Source organism: Durio zibethinus, chromosome 26 (genome assembly GCF_047325235.1).
Source record: "Durio zibethinus cultivar Kanyao isolate XHJ-2024 chromosome 26, ASM4732523v1, whole genome shotgun sequence".
Lineage (NCBI taxonomy): Eukaryota > Viridiplantae > Streptophyta > Magnoliopsida > Malvales > Malvaceae > Durio > Durio zibethinus.
In genome coordinates, this window is record NC_143187.1 from 10,000,386 (window position 1) to 10,016,347 (window position 15,962).

Here is a 15,962-nt window from a genome sequence, read left to right on the forward strand (position 1 = left end):
ATTCGTAGGATAAAAGTTGAATTGTCCCTATGAATAACATTCAGACCCAATCAACAACTATAATAATTACCAAACATTTGTTAGGGGCCATCTTTCAACAAAATGATAAAGTAATTATTATTTCTATTTGTATTTTTATGCATAGTGCATAATTACCAAATTGTTTGTTCAACATAGGCTTAATTGAGGAGAGATTAATGCCACAAATTTATGAATGCTGTTGCCTGAATACCAAACATGCAACTAATACCTTAAATCAACATGAATCATAGATTTTAATAAAAAAAAATGTCTATTAACAAGTGTCTATAAACTCGAATCATTGGTTGAGGATAGGACACACATAATATTGCAAAGAGATTACCACTACTCGAGAATTGTTGCTGCTTTTGAGTTTTGATAGGGAAAATTTTGGGTCAAACAGAGTAAATTGCAGTAAAAAACATGTTTTGGGTAAGTTTTTGGAAAGTGAGCATATCAAATAGTAATCATTGTATTATAATTAATTATTTATAATTTAAAATTATATAAAATTTATCGAATTTTCATAAGAAATGTACTTATAAGTGATGAATATTTATATAATTTATTATTATTATTAAATAATTATAAAATTATAATAAAAAATTATAAATGAAATGAGAAGAAGGTAGCAATACTTAGGACATAGGAGGGTTGGGTTCATTCAATTTGGAGGAGATATGTGCTGTCCAACTAATCAAACCGGCAATGTTATCACAAATGTAGCATTTATTCAACAAATCGTTATCTCACTTTATTTATAATAAGATTAGAAGAATTAATGTGATACCCTCCTGTCTCTTTCATTAATTTACTTCATTATTATTACCTATAAAAACCAAAGTATTACTCAATTCAATATCCTCAATTGAGGATAAGTATAACAACTAGGGAAGGAGCCTTTTTTGACCAAAATTTTATAAGTTTATATGCACCTAGTGTATACCATGACTACTAATGCAAGTCCATTCCTTTTATCAGTACTATTTTAAAAAGAGAAAATTTTTTTTGTCTAATTTTAAAAGGAGAATGGGCCAATAAACAAGACGTTTTATTAGTCTAATTTTAAATTTTCGTTTGGTTAATATTTTTGTTATTTATTTTATTATTATATAAAAATAAAAAAAGGAGTTAAAATTTTGATATGTGTATTTTTTTTGTTGTATTAGTTTTTTTTTTTGAGTATATTTTAAAATGTATGTATTATCCTTCTAACCTCATGATGGTAGATGAAATAATATAAAAAATAAAAACATAAACAAATGAAATTTAAATAAATTTATACTATATGTGAAAACAATCCCCTAATTCTATATTTGGATGGATATTAGTAAAGAAAAGAAAAAAAAAGTAAAGCAAAGGAAAAAAAAGGTTTTTAAAGGAAAAGAAATAATACATTTACCCTTATTTGTATAGTTAAAATTAATAAAAAAATAAAAGAAAGGAATCATAAAACCATTGTTTGTTTAAAGAATGAAAAGGAAAAAAATTATTTATTATAATATATTTTTTCCAATTATGCCTTGAAATGTTTCATTTACATGTGAATAATTTAGAAATTATTTATTTTCAGTAAAAAAAAGAAAAAAATTCTATAAAAGAGATTAATTTTTATTAATCTATAAAAAATATAGGCTTGAAATTATTTCTATATGATTATATTTTTTTAAAATAATTTCAATGAGAAAATTAAAAAATCTAAATATATCTTAATAAATAAAATTAAGTATAAATTTGAATTAATATTTTCATATAATTTTAACAAGTTTCATTAATGTAGGCATAATTTCTAAAATTGTACATATTTTTCATGTACATATGTTTTTTTTCTTTCTCAAATTTATGAAATAGTAATAAAATATAAAAGATATAAAAGACCCAACATTAATTAAAAAAATACCTGATATGATTATATTTTATGGATGATGATAAGTTACTTAAACCAATAAAAATTTAAAAGTTTATTTTCATATAAAATAAATAATATGCAAAAAAGAATAAAATAATAAAAAATACATATAAAAAATTGAAGACAATGATATAAAAAGTTGATGGAACCTAAAAAAAGCAAATTAAGGATGCGGGTTTAAATTTAATAAAAAAAGTAAATATTAGTACTTCTTGTCAAGCTTGCAATGTATTTTTAAAAATTAAAAAATAATAAAAGCAATGTATTTTTAAAAATTAAAAAATAATAAAAGGTATAAATGTTATTTTATATTTAAAATTTTTTTACTTTTTTCATTTCCTTAGTTTTTATCCAATTTGGGGTAATTAAAAAATGAGACTTTTGAGTTTTGAGGAAAAAAGATTCCTTGATTTTAATTTAAAATGAAAGTTAAATAAGGGAAATGTTTATTCTTTCCTTTGCTTTTCCTTCCTTTATGTCACATTTCTTCAATTCAAACATGGATTAAGAGATTGTTTTTATGAAACTTTTAACTTATTTTAATTAGTTTGAAATTTATTTATCTTTTACTTAATTGAAGGGAAATTGAGAGGAGATAAAAGAATAAAAAAAAAGACAAAGAATATTAAAAAAGGAAAAATAGATAAAAAGAATCATTATTCTTAAAGGTTTTTTTTTTTTTTTCATAAAGGGATAATAATATCAAACATAGGGATAAAAAATTGTTTAAAATTGATTTGAAATTGTAGCGTTTAGATCGGTTTAAATTGATTTCAGATTTGAAATAAAAAAATCGAACATCCGAACCAAAGAAAATTATATATTTTATTAGTTTTTATATATTTTTAAACTTTATAAATAAAAAACAATTATTGTATATATAATGAATTTAAGTATATTTAAAATAATATAAAATTAATAAACATTTAAACAATTAATTAATAAATTAATAAATCGAACTGATAAAATTTGATTTGAATCAATTCGATTTCTTAAGAACATTGGCTTGGATTCAGATTAGATTTTAAAAATTTATAATACTATACAATAATTGAAATAATCAAACCAAATTCAATTAGACCCGTTATCACCCTCAATAAAAATTCTTTTCTCTTTGCACAATGTTTATCATAATTACCTTTTAACTTTTACATATTTTGCTCTATTGGCAGATTAAAGGTTGGCTGCATCCATCAACTCTATGTGCTTAAACGTTGTGGGCGCTTGTGTATGTTAAATGCATTATAAAACTAGGGTATGTGACTTTTTAACAGTAATTGCTTTTGGGGAGAATTGGTAGTGCTTGAGGTTCTAAAAATTGGTGTTAGAGCTTTAGTCTCTTTTTATTAGTTTAACCATATTGAGTAAAGATCCTATAGCTCAATTTAAGTTCCAATATGATGAAAAAATCCTCAAAGCTCTCATGATTGAAATTTTTGAATTTTATGAATGAAAAATGAAAATGAAAATGTTCATCATGTCACAAATTTTTGGAGCTTGGTTAATATAAAAATAAGGCTTGGAACTCTTTCAAATGATGCAAACTATTTGAAGCAAGTGATGGATGATGCCAAGGTCAAGTGCTTACTTTATGAAGCTTTTAACTCTCACAACTTTAATTTGATCTCAAATTACTCCACTTCAAATGAGATATAAAAAAAGTTGGATGAGCTACATGAAAGATAAATTTTCAACCAACATGCATCATGTCTCATGGCTATTAAAGAATTAGAGGTAATCTTTAACTCTTGTAATTCAAACTCATATTTTTTATGAGTTACAAAATGCTTATAATGAGCTATATGTTGAATGTGAATTAATGAAGAGGAAATATAAGAAAATGATTTCAAAATTGTATGTTGAAAATGATTTTTTGATGACTGCAAAAAATATTTTAGAAAAAAAAATAAAAAATAAAAAATAGATTTTGAAACCTCTTAAAGTAGAAGTAAATTTTTAGAAAAAAATATTATTTTGAAAAAGAAATTTGATGAATTGATGAATGAAAAATAAAAGTTTTAAAAAAGTTTTAAAAAAGTTCATTAAGTACTAAAATAGTAAAATGTAATTTTTATAATTTTCATGGTCACATTACACATAATTATCCTATAAAGAGAAAATTTATTTAGAATTAAACAAGTATGGGTTTAAAAAGGAACTAGATACTTGGTAACTAACTTTTAAAGACTCAAAGCAATATGAGTACCAAAAATCAAATGAAATATATCGCTTGTATGTGTGCTAGAGAAATAAGTTACATTATGATTTTGAAGATTGAATACTCTAGACACACAATAAAGATGTGTAACTTCTAAACTTTTATTTTATGTGAATATGAAATTGATTACCTATTTTTGTTGAACATTGAATGCTTAATTGATATTGGTATATGCTTTATTGATATATCTTGAATACACCAATTTTATTTGATATATGTGAGTTTGAATTGAGTAGGCATTTTTTTTCTTTTGAATATATGATTTTAATATATTCTCATGTTTGTTGATATTGTGTTTAATATTTATTTGCCTGAAATATAAGTACCAAAATATAAAACTTAAGAACATGTACTAAATAAATTTTTTTAAAAATTTTGATCAAGTTTATTTAGTTTAATGTTTTGTCATTTCAAAATAAGGATCAATTTAAAGCTAACACAAATTTTTGTAATGCTTATTTGTAAGTACTAGTATGATACTCGTGCTTTGCTATGGGTTTTTATTTAGCATAATTAAAAATTTAAAATATATAAAAATTTTTATTTAATTGGAAAAACAATATACTTAAGATATTTAAGAGTAAACATGCTAAAGACATTGCTTTTCATACCTCTAGTTTCAAGTCTTTGTGAATATTATGGTGAGACTGCAAAACTTTTAAACTAGCTCCTGCATTAAGGAAACAAATTACACCATTCAAAATATAATCCTAAATGAAGAAGCCTTGCTTTCTGCTTATCACCTAGATAAAAAAAAAAAAGTAGTTATCAAGTTGCTACATGAATTTCCTTAGTAATTGCTTTTAAACTATTCCATGATGCCGAATATAAGATGCTAGATTTCTTTCAACACAGAACTCAAAGACCAGGAATAAACAACTTTCATATTGAAAATCAAATAAAACCAACTACATCTTTTGTAGAAATCAAATTAGCAAAACAAATATGAAATAAACAACAAATTCTAAATCAACAGCATTTGGTACTTGACTTTAACATTTAAGCTTTAAAAGATAGGAGAAAGTAGCAGCATGTTTTTTTAGTTTCATCTAAATGCAAATTATCATTAATATTTGAGAATTAAAATGATTGAATATTAAATTCTCCACTCCCCAGTAATTGCTACAAATGTAAAGGAACAAACGCAAGCATGAAATTAAATAACCAAACTTGCAAGTTAACACAAAGAAATTTAATTTGTTAATCCATCAAACAATTTTAATTCAAGAAATGTATCAAATGGGTATTCTAGAAAACACTTGAAAATCATAACCAACCCAATTGTTACAATCCAAAAAAAGAAGAAAAGAAAACCAAAAATACCAACAAACTTGTAAAACATGAAAAAGACGGATAATGTTAGGGTGATTGACAGAGAAGAAAAAGTTAAGCTTGCAATCCAAATAATTGGTGAGGTATTTGTTCATAAGTTATCGAATGTAGATTTCCAAGAAAAAATGAATCAACAATACCAAGTCTCAATTACACTTACTTATCTAGATTTTCAAGTTATTGAATGCATTTTCAATAACATAGAAGAAATGTATCAACAAATTTTCAAGAAGTCTAAGAATGTAAAAATAAACACAAAAGCTTTACTTACGTAAACGTAATTCATGAGTGAAACAATCTTCTGTAGCATAAGGCATACAACAATCTAAAATTACCAAAGCAAATGAAACTTACCAAGTGACAATAACTAAACCAGTAGTTAAGGAAAACATGATATGAAACATCACAGAAACTAATCAGAACATGAACAAATGCACCTTAGTAAAATTTAAACAAAATTAAATCATTTTGGACAAATAACTGAAATAAAAAAAATAAAAGATTAATCAAAAGAAAGCATTTGTGCCAATATTAGAATTGTATTTTTAAATAGCCATTTACTTTTCCAATACCCGTTATCTAGATCTCTCTCTTTCATCAGATTCATTTCTACAATAACATTAATACTAATTGAAACACAGCTGTGTTAAAATGGGTTATCTCATGTTTAATAAATTTTCATTATCCTGTAGTTTTATATTTAGGTTGGACCCTTCTACTTACTGTCAATTGATTTTAAGTTGGATGCTTAACATGGTATCAGAGCCAGAGTTTTCTTTTCATTACCTTTTCTTAATTTGTCACATGAAAGGCTTTTTCCATCTTCACTTACGAGTAATGAGGGCCTATTAAAGTGGGTTATCTCACATCTAATAAATTTTCATTATCTTATAGCTTTATATTTAAGTTGAACCTCTCAATTTACTGTCAATTGATTTTAAATTGGATGCTTAACAAGTCAGCTCAGAATCTACAAAAGATCATTTAAGTTTATTAAGCTTTCTTCAGCTCAAAAGTGCATTTATATAAAAAAGATGGACAAAAATAAGAAAACTTAAAGAAGAAAAGAATTCTAGCCTTACATTTTTCCTATTTTTTTTCTGTTGTTATAAGATAGAGTTAAAATGAAATAATCAATGAAAAACTATATAACCAAACAAAGGTTCAAGGGATTAAAAATCCAAAATAAATAGCAGATCTAGACAACCATCACTAACGAAGTTATTTAGCAAACGTACTAAAATATTCAACTCAAAGCCTTCAGTCTTTACTATTATAAACTAAAATTTCCTCCAAAACCTTCAACAAAGCAACAAATTCAACTTTCAATTTAGTAAATGTTAAAAGGAACATAAAGCAAGAGTTTTAATGTAACACAATGGACATGTCGACCTTCAGTACTTTTATCTTATTCACAAAAATGACAATGTGTCTACCACCGATAACCAATAACATCACAAAGAGTAAAAAAAAATGACAAAGAGAATGATCTAAAATTTTGAATCAAAGAAGAACGATCTGAGATATATATTGATTAACTCAAAATTAAAGCACATCTTTATAAAAATAATAAAAACTCATTTTTATCCAAAACAACATGCACAAACAAAATCTTATAAAAAACACATTCACAACATGCAAAACTTCTAACCAAAAAACCAAAAACCCATTCAACAATGAAATGAAAACAGTGACAATGAAACCTAAAAGAAAACATAAACCCACATTCAATGATCGAATAAAAGACGAAAAAAAGTACCTAAAAATAGCTAAAAAGAACAAAAAACCAAAGAAAAAAAAGCAAAAACTGAGAGGAAAAACTAAAGGTATCTTAGACACTAAAACAAGTCTATTACAAACACAAACACAAACACAGGCAACAAAAAGAAGTTTCGAGAAAAAGAATAGAAACATTTGTCAAAAATAGAAAAAACAAAAACTAGTAAGTGTCCAAAAAATTATGACTATTCACAAAAGTCAAAGATATAACAACCAAAAAAAAAAAAAAAAGACAGGTGGCAGCTTAAAAATCCCTCAAGGATTCTTTTCATATAAGGTACATAGATTATAAATAAGAATACTAACCTAATTACTAATTAAAACAAATTAATTGATTAACTCGTACCTAGCAGGGGTAACACACTAGCTTATGTAAAGAGAAAACCAACACTCTTTTATATTGGTTCATTTGGTTTAGGGCCATAAGGTCAGGTTCAACGCCAATACTTAGGACCACATAGTCAGGACTCTGGATCAAGTCAAATGGGGCTTAGGCCCATTGAGTTTTAAGTATTTAAATTACCAAATTATCCACAAAGCTCTTCTTATTTTACGAAAATAGCCTTTCAGGAATCCCGCTGACGCTGATCAGAACGGCTGAAACCTGAAGCTGTTACTCCAACTGTGATAGCGACTAAAACAGTTCAGACAATCATTTCCTCTCTTTCCCAAAATGAAAACTTTCGTCACTTCTCCCGAAAAAAATGCTTTCAAATCCACGGAAACTTCAATTTTCTCCCGCCATGGCTTCTTTATCGGCTGAATCCTTGAGTTATGGCGGGTGGTTTGATTTTGAACCCGTTAGTTGGTGTGCTAAGTTGGTGAGTCAATTCAGTTGCATAATTTCCTCGTTTCTATCGGAATTGATTATAGAAACATTTTTATTGGGTTGTGCCTTGGCGATTTCTAGGGTTAGAGTCTCTACAATTATCGTATTTTCAGCTTCTATTTTGGTTTCTGGTATTGGCTTTTCGTTTGGGTTTGTTTAAGGCGGGAGTTTCAATGAGCTAAGTTCAAATAAGAGAAGGTCAAAGCGGAAATTTTTAAGAGTTTACAGTGAGAAATTGAGGAATTTAGTGGATTTTTTTATGGGTTTGATGTTAAAGTTAATAATTTGAAGAATAATATACGAAGAACTATTGATTCTAACAGAATTATTGTAGCTGATGTGGAGAATTCTGCTAGTTTAGTGGAATCGATGAGTTTATGTTCATGACGCTTCTATGGATGACGTGGGGAACTCTTATAGAGAGAACCAGAAACCATCAGGTAGAAAAAAGGAAGCTGGTGAAGTTGGGTTTGAGTTACAGTTTCTTGGGAGTTTGTTTGGTGAAATATCGGTGGCTTCAAAGCCTAATAAAGTGAGAGATGATGTTAAGTCAGGTAGTGTGCACATGATTTAAATAATCAAATTCGAGATGTTCGATTGCCTCTTGTTGAAGATAGGGTTTTTAGTTCACCTAATAACAGCAAACGAGTTTCAAATTAAGGTTTTGCTCAAGATTTTTTGAATGTCTGATTTGAATCAAGATAGAGATAGGAGAATAGATATTGATTTAGAGAATGGGAAAATAAGGTTTGATTTTCTGGGTGAAAGTGCTAAGAGATTTGTTGATAGCGAAGAGTTTAATTACGGAGGTAACAGATTGCAGTTTGTGAATACTTATGACATCTCTTTCAACAGAAGTCCTGTGAATGAGAGTAAAAGATAGAAATCCGATGATAATCTGCTTGGTTCTGTGGATTTCAGTGTCAGATTGAAACATATGAAAACTGCAGCTTTATTTGCACATGAGCTGCTGCTTCAGGAATCTAGTAGATCTTACAGGTCTTCCTAAAGCTCCGTGAAGACTGAAAATGAGGCATAGGGAAAGAGGGAGTGCTATATGAAGATGATTCCTCCTAGCTGATCACCTATTTGCACATGAGAATGAGGTCAGTTCTTCATCATCATCATCATCATCATCATCAAAGTTTGCCAATGATTCATTCTTCCATAAGTATCTTACGGAAGCTAGTGTTCTTCTTAAAGAAACCAAAGAGTGTATGAGGGGTAGACATGATGAAGAGTATGTAAAAGTCATCTTGAATAGGTCTGCCACGTTACTCTCACAGGCCATAACAATGAAGCCCATGAGCCTGTTGGCTGTGGGCCATTTAGGCAACACTTATCTTCTTCACGGAGAATTGAAACTACATGTCAGTTGTGAGCTGAGAACTCTTCTTGCTATAAATAATCCAATAATTGGTGAGAGGCCACAAGGAAGAGTAGTTAATGGACTAGGTGATCAATTTTCCAGTAGGGCTAAAATTTTATCGCTCTTAGTTAGTGCTTGTGAAGAGTTTGAAGAGCTCCATGCGAGGAGTGGCCAAAAATATCGGCTGGCATTATCAATTGATGGAGATGATGTGAGATCCCTACATAATTGGGGCCTTGCTCTGTCTTTTCGTGCACAATTGATTGCAGACATTGGACCAGTAAGCATTTACTTCAGCTGAAATTTAATTTGTTGTCTGTTATATAAAGCTTCTTAGTCAAAAGGGAAACAATTTGATCAACTTTATAATGGGTGACCTTCATCAGGCTTAATTAAGTTACACTTAAATATTGTGGGGGATGTGGGAGGAAGGGGTTTTGGTGGGGATTGAAATTGTTTATTGCAAAATTTTTTAATGTTGGATTACTTCTTTCCAATTTCAGGAAGCAGCTTTTGATGCTGACAAACCATTCTTGGCTGCAATTAAAATTTGATGCCATGATGACTAGAAGCAATGTTCATGCACCTGATGATATGTCAATGTCTAAGTTGTTTTGTTTCAGTCGAGAAGTGTGATGTCACATTGTCGATACGATAACTGAGTTAAACTCTATAGACCATTGACAAATGATTTATGGCCTCCAACAATTTAACTGAAACGTAACCACAAAATAGATTGTGCTCTGCAATGTGCTAATTAAAGTGAAGCTTTATTAAGAAAACCATTTATGTCTTATCTGTAGCTCCAAATTGTATTGAAATGTAGAAGTCTCTAAATCTTAGCACTTTGCTGTGTCTACATGATTATGTGTTCTGTAATTTTTTAGGAATACCAGAATAGAGCATTCCTATTTGCTGGATGACAAGTATAGTTTCCTATTTGCTGGATGACAAGTATACTTTAACATATGCTGAATGAATAGTGAATAGGGAATATCCCTTACTCCTTCTTTTGTTTGAATTACTGCCCTCTTTAGATGGGGAGCCATATTGCAGCAAAGATCTTGCTTAAGGCCTGGTAATAGTAAAGGGAAGGTGAAGTTGCTACAGCAGTCGAAGAGGTTATACGAAGATGCACTCCATATGGACTCCAAAAATCTGCAAGAGATGCCTTATCATCATGTATATCTGAGCTCAACCATAGGTTATTTTACTCATTATGATAGCAGTTATGAAAGCTTCAACGATTCATTTCTAAACTTTCTCTGCTCGCTCTCATTTTTTGTGTGTTCTTTTTCCTTTCTCGTACAAAATACAATGCGCATGGCTTCTTGTCATCATTGTGTAAGATAAACAATGATATAGGTAATAAGAAAAAAAATTGGAAACACATCCTCTGATAACTTTCTTTCATGATTTGAAATTAGCTTACAGCAGTGAAGCACTAAGCATCAGAATGGTGTCTAGGTTTATATACAAATGCGATTCGCTGTTAAATTCTGGTGACTGTAGGAATGCCTTAAAGGATCCCTTGCTCCAAATATTTGGACCTCCTTGGATGATATTTTTTGAAATTGTTTCTCAAGTTTGATATATCTTTATTAGGTCGATTACTTTCAGATTGATTTTCTTTTATGCAAATGGATCTGCCTGATTTAATACATCTGAATCATAATCACCAAATATAGGTTTAATAATGGATTCCTTAGTATTTTTGCTGTTATCTTCTGGATTCTTGAATACTACCCTAAGGTGTAGTCCTCAAAACGTTCCCGGAAAACTTTCATCATTCCAGCAAAGGTAACAATCCCAGCTAAAGTTCCATCCTCTTGGACAACCCACACATAACTTACACGGTGTGCAAGTGCCTGAATCATCACTGCCACTAACGAGCTCCATGGGTAACACACAATCGCCTCTGATCTCCTCACCACCCTAGCTGAATACCCTCCTGACCTCCCGATACTCCTCCATACCCCAAACTCCTCATCGGACGAAGACGAATAAGATGATGAAAATGAAGCTCCTGATGAAATCCGTGAATCTTCTTCCATCAATTCCAAAGCTTGGGCTAAATTCCTCGCTTGCAACCTCTCTTTCACCAACTGAATCAAATCCTCCGGTGCTCCACCACAGTCTATATAAGCCATCAAATCACCAGCTGAAAGGGTGGCAATGGCAGCTGCTACATCCTCATCACAAGAATTCAATGTGAAAGGGGAAATTTCTCCAATCAACTTACCGTCTGCGTCGACAATTGCAACAGAAGTTTGCATCTCAAGGGATTGAGCAATGAAGGGTAAGGCCAAGGAAGCCGGGTCATCATAATGAACGGCCATGATGTTCCGGGCATCGATGATGTTAAGGGAGTTGATTGGATTAATAGGAGTGGGGCAAAACAAACCAATAGAATTGAGGAGGTAACGAATTATATCTTCTTGAGTTAGCCAACAATATTGCTGGTTGTTATGAAGGGTTGAATTGGACGGGCTTTTTTGGAGAAGCTTTTTTCTTGAATTCATGGTGCCGATTTCTAATGGTATAACAAGATTTTGTGCTCCTTCCAGAATCAGATCTATGGCTTCCACCAAGCTGAAAAATCATACAATAAACCAATTAGATTCACAGGAAAAAAAAAAAACCTTTGTAATCAAATTTAACGGAATGGTGTGCTTTTACCATATCTTAAGAAACTGAAAAAATAGATTGAATGATTCAAACAAATACTGAAACAGGGAAAATGAAAGCGCGTTATGTAAGAAGAAAAAAAAAAAACCTACCTTGCGTTAGGTTCTAAATGTCGGACAAAGCCAGGAGCCTTAGGAATTAAGATAGAAACCGAAGCCTGAAGAGCAGTTCCAGGATTCGACAGGTTTTCTTCCTTACATAAGAAACAAATGATGTCCACCATGCAAACTTTGCCTACACAACGACACTCATCAAAACCGGCGTCAATCTTGTCGGCTTCCGACGAATGACGATGATCACAGTTCCACACACTGATATAGTTGTCAGCGAATCTCTTCAAAGCGGACAACGCGTCGGCAACCGTGGAGGAGATAGAGAGGGACCTCAGCGCAGGCTTCCCAAGGCATAGGTCGGATACCTCACGCGCCAATAAACTCACTGCCATGCACGACCCGAGAGAAATTAGAAACGAGGAAGCCTTTTTTTTTCTTCTTTTATATGTTAATGGATGTTTCTACAGAAGAATGTTGATTTTAACAAGATGAAAGAAGTGAGATTTTCTGTGGGATTGTATGATCATTTATAGGAAGTTGGTTACCGGGAATAAGCGGTCAGCCAGGTAATAATTTTTGAAACGGGTCTAGGTTTGAATCTACGCGTTTACAGCTCCAAATAGTTGTTTGATTAAGAAGTCCCGATGTTCGGATGGTTGATTCGGTTAATTTTAAATTAAATTAATTAAATTATATTTTTTAATTTAAAAAAATTTAATTTTATTAGTTTGATTAATTTTTTATTTATTAAATAATTAAATTAAATTTTTTATTTTTTATTTTTAAAATAAATTAAATAAAATCATCTATAAAAATATTTAATTATTAAATTATTAAATTAAAAACTTTAATAACTTAAAATAAAATAATCAATTTCATATATTTTTAGTTATATATGTAACTTATAATATTTTTATTAAAATTTTGATTAATTTGATTAATTTAATTTTTGTATCGAATTTTTTAAAAATTAAGTTTTTTAAAAAATTATTTTTTATAATTAATTAAAATTAATTAAACAATTGATCGATTAATTGAATAAATTAAACTAATTTTTTAATTTGATTAAAATCAAATTTTAAACGTACTATTTTTTTAATCTATGGGATTAATGGTGAAGATAAAATGATATTAATGTCGTTCAAACATAAATAAATGATTTTGAAGAATTGAAGTTGACCCCAGGCGGATCGTATTTTACCACCAAGGATGCAAAACTTTGATGTCTTATTTGGCTTCTCCAAACACCATAGAATTCATCTCAGCCACATCTTCAATTCATTACATCCATGCTCAGCTTACCGTTATAAATAAGTTTGGAACCATTCATTAATTACCATTGACGTTATAAGTTTGAATTACATGCACAATCATATGATTTGCAAATTTGTGATGTTAATTCAAACTTCGTAAAATTAGATTAGGTTTTGTAATTGCGAGTGAAAATGGTAAAAACTGTGATTAAATTAAGAGCAAACTCCCCCAAGTTGGAACTTTTTTTTTTATAATATATAAAGTATTGGACATTACATTTATGATTAAATTCGTGGATGAAAAATAGCATTAGAGAAGGTAAGAAACAATAGCACAAAAGGATGCATGATTATTGTTGATATTCTTAATTATAATGAAGACGTACATACGAAGGTAAAAACATGAAAAAAGGAAATCAAATAGTAATTTCGATGAAGAAGAGAGGTTAAGTATTATTTTTAGTAGAATCGAGTAATGTTTTACAGTGGAGTAAAATTTTCTTTTTTAGATTGTCATTGGTTACTTCTTGATTGTATAGATAATATATGAAAAATAATAGTTAGAGAGATTAAAAATTATAATTAATTACAATTGATTTTAAGTTTGTTTTTCAAATAAATGATTGATTGCTCTTTTGATTATAAAAATCTTACAGAAAATAGAAAGTACTTTCGAACAGTTTGTTGCTGTAATTAGTCAAAATCAAAACCAGAATTCTGCAATAATAATTCCAAACTAGTTTAAGTTTAAGCCAAACTGGCGCAGCCAAGTAAACAGGCAGACCGGTTGTATCCATTACTCAAGTTTCTAGGTCCAGAAATTATATAAACGTTGGATGTTTCAACAACACGGAATCGTAGCAAAGATATGTGAACACGATTCACATAGTCGTAAGCTTCAATATACGGACTGTCCTGTCTGCTGATGGAGATATTTTTAAGCTATATATACGATTCGGCTGTACTGCAAAACTTTCTTGCAGCCACAAATTCTTTTGCTTTTCCAAAACAGTGGGGAACTACTGATCAAAAAGTGTTCGAATACCGTGTTTGTAGGCTTCTGAAAATTATCCAGAAAACAATTTTAATCTTTAGATCTAATTAATGATTGTGGGCAAATTTTTTTATTAATGATCTTTTGTTTGATTTATTCATTTTTTTTTCATTTATGATATTTTGTCAATTACATTTGGTTTTGCTGACAGCTCATGTGTATGTGCCTGGGCCAGTGGGATTTTCTGGAGAAATTGAGATCCTCATCAATGCTTTAAAAGCTCAGTGAAATGTAGTCACGGCCACAACTGAGGCTTTTAGGCCTTTCTGGGCTACCAGTGGCCAATGACTCTTGTTCTATATTGCATTGGACCAAATCGAAGCTCTATCTTCCATGGCTGGGCTTTCATCTCAGTGGCAAATGCAGAAAAAACAATATCAAAACTGCTCTATAGAATTCTTTTGAATGATCTGGTCCCATGCATGCAGTCATTCATTTCTTTTTCTCCAACAACTAACCTTAATTCAAAACCAGGGTTTTTTCCCTTACGAGTCACAGGTTCAACCTGGGAAGGTTTGCTTCTTGCAACGTTCCAAGTTCCTCCCAATCGATAGAAAAAAAAAAAAAAAAAGACAGAAAAACTTAGCTAGATCAGGTCATGTATCAACATTTGTCATCTCTACATTGACATATGGAAATTAAATTTATTTTCAAATTTACTTACACCTAAAAGTCTTTTGATGTGATATATATATATGGAATAATAATAATAATATATGGAAAAAGTGCCATCAGAAATAAATTCAAAAGAAAGAAAGAAAGAAAGGAAACCATATCCTGGTCAGTTTCTCAAACCTTAATCACATCAATTCATCAGCAACCGATCAACATGGTCTTAGTTAATTAAATTTAATGAGGATAAATAATATAGTTTTTTAATTTTCCTTTTAAAAGAAAGCCAACTTGTTTTTTTTTTTTTTTTAATTTTGAAAATCAAGAAAGCCAATTTGTTAAGTCTATTTGTAAATATTTATATATTTCAGAATGTGTTTTTTTTACTGAGTTTTATCGATATCTATATGAGGTGTAATTGTAGATTATTTTACTTGATTTCCCTAGTAAAATTTAAGGCCAATAATCATAAAGGACAGAGATCTAGTTGTGTAATACTTTAAAATTTACATACTTTATATTAAAAAAAAAAAAGAAGGTAAAAGCACATTATTCTTTCAAATATTTGGGTAAACATTCATTCATATCGGTCCAAAAAAAAATCATTTACTTGAAGATTGAAAAAGACTAGACATTACCCACTGAAAATGGCCTAATTTTGATTATATATGACAACAACATTCTCTAATGTAATTTTTTGCCTATCGAGGAGAGTTGCGCCACTTGAGCAAAACAGCCAACGTCCAAGATTCACCAATCTTTACTGTATTGACGTGTTCATTGCATTTATCAATAAAATTCCAGTATCTTTCTTGTACTGAAATTTCTTCAAGATTATTTAGCGA

At 29.7% G+C, this 15,962-nt stretch overlaps 1 protein-coding gene and 1 pseudogene across 2 annotated transcripts; one reads left to right on the forward strand and one right to left on the reverse strand.

Annotated features, from left to right (window-relative positions):
- Nucleotides 1-8,349: 8,349 nt before the first annotated feature.
- On the forward strand, nt 8,350-10,239 carry LOC111318751 (uncharacterized; annotated as a pseudogene). The gene is made up of 2 exons (XR_016334200.1): nt 8,350-9,737; nt 9,961-10,239. The product of XR_016334200.1 is annotated as an uncharacterized LOC111318751 (transcript).
- A 599-nt stretch (nt 10,240-10,838) lies between these two features.
- Nucleotides 10,839-12,702, reverse strand: LOC111284067 (CBS domain-containing protein CBSX5-like). The gene is made up of 2 exons (XM_022872808.2): nt 12,238-12,702; nt 10,839-12,049 (listed from the first exon to the last, which is right to left on the reverse strand). The coding sequence occupies exons 1-2, from the start codon at nt 12,588-12,590 to the stop codon at nt 11,200-11,202; spliced, it is 1,203 nt and encodes a 400-aa protein (XP_022728543.1). The 5' UTR covers nt 12,591-12,702; the 3' UTR covers nt 10,839-11,199.
- Between the last annotated feature and the right edge of the window lie 3,260 nt (nt 12,703-15,962).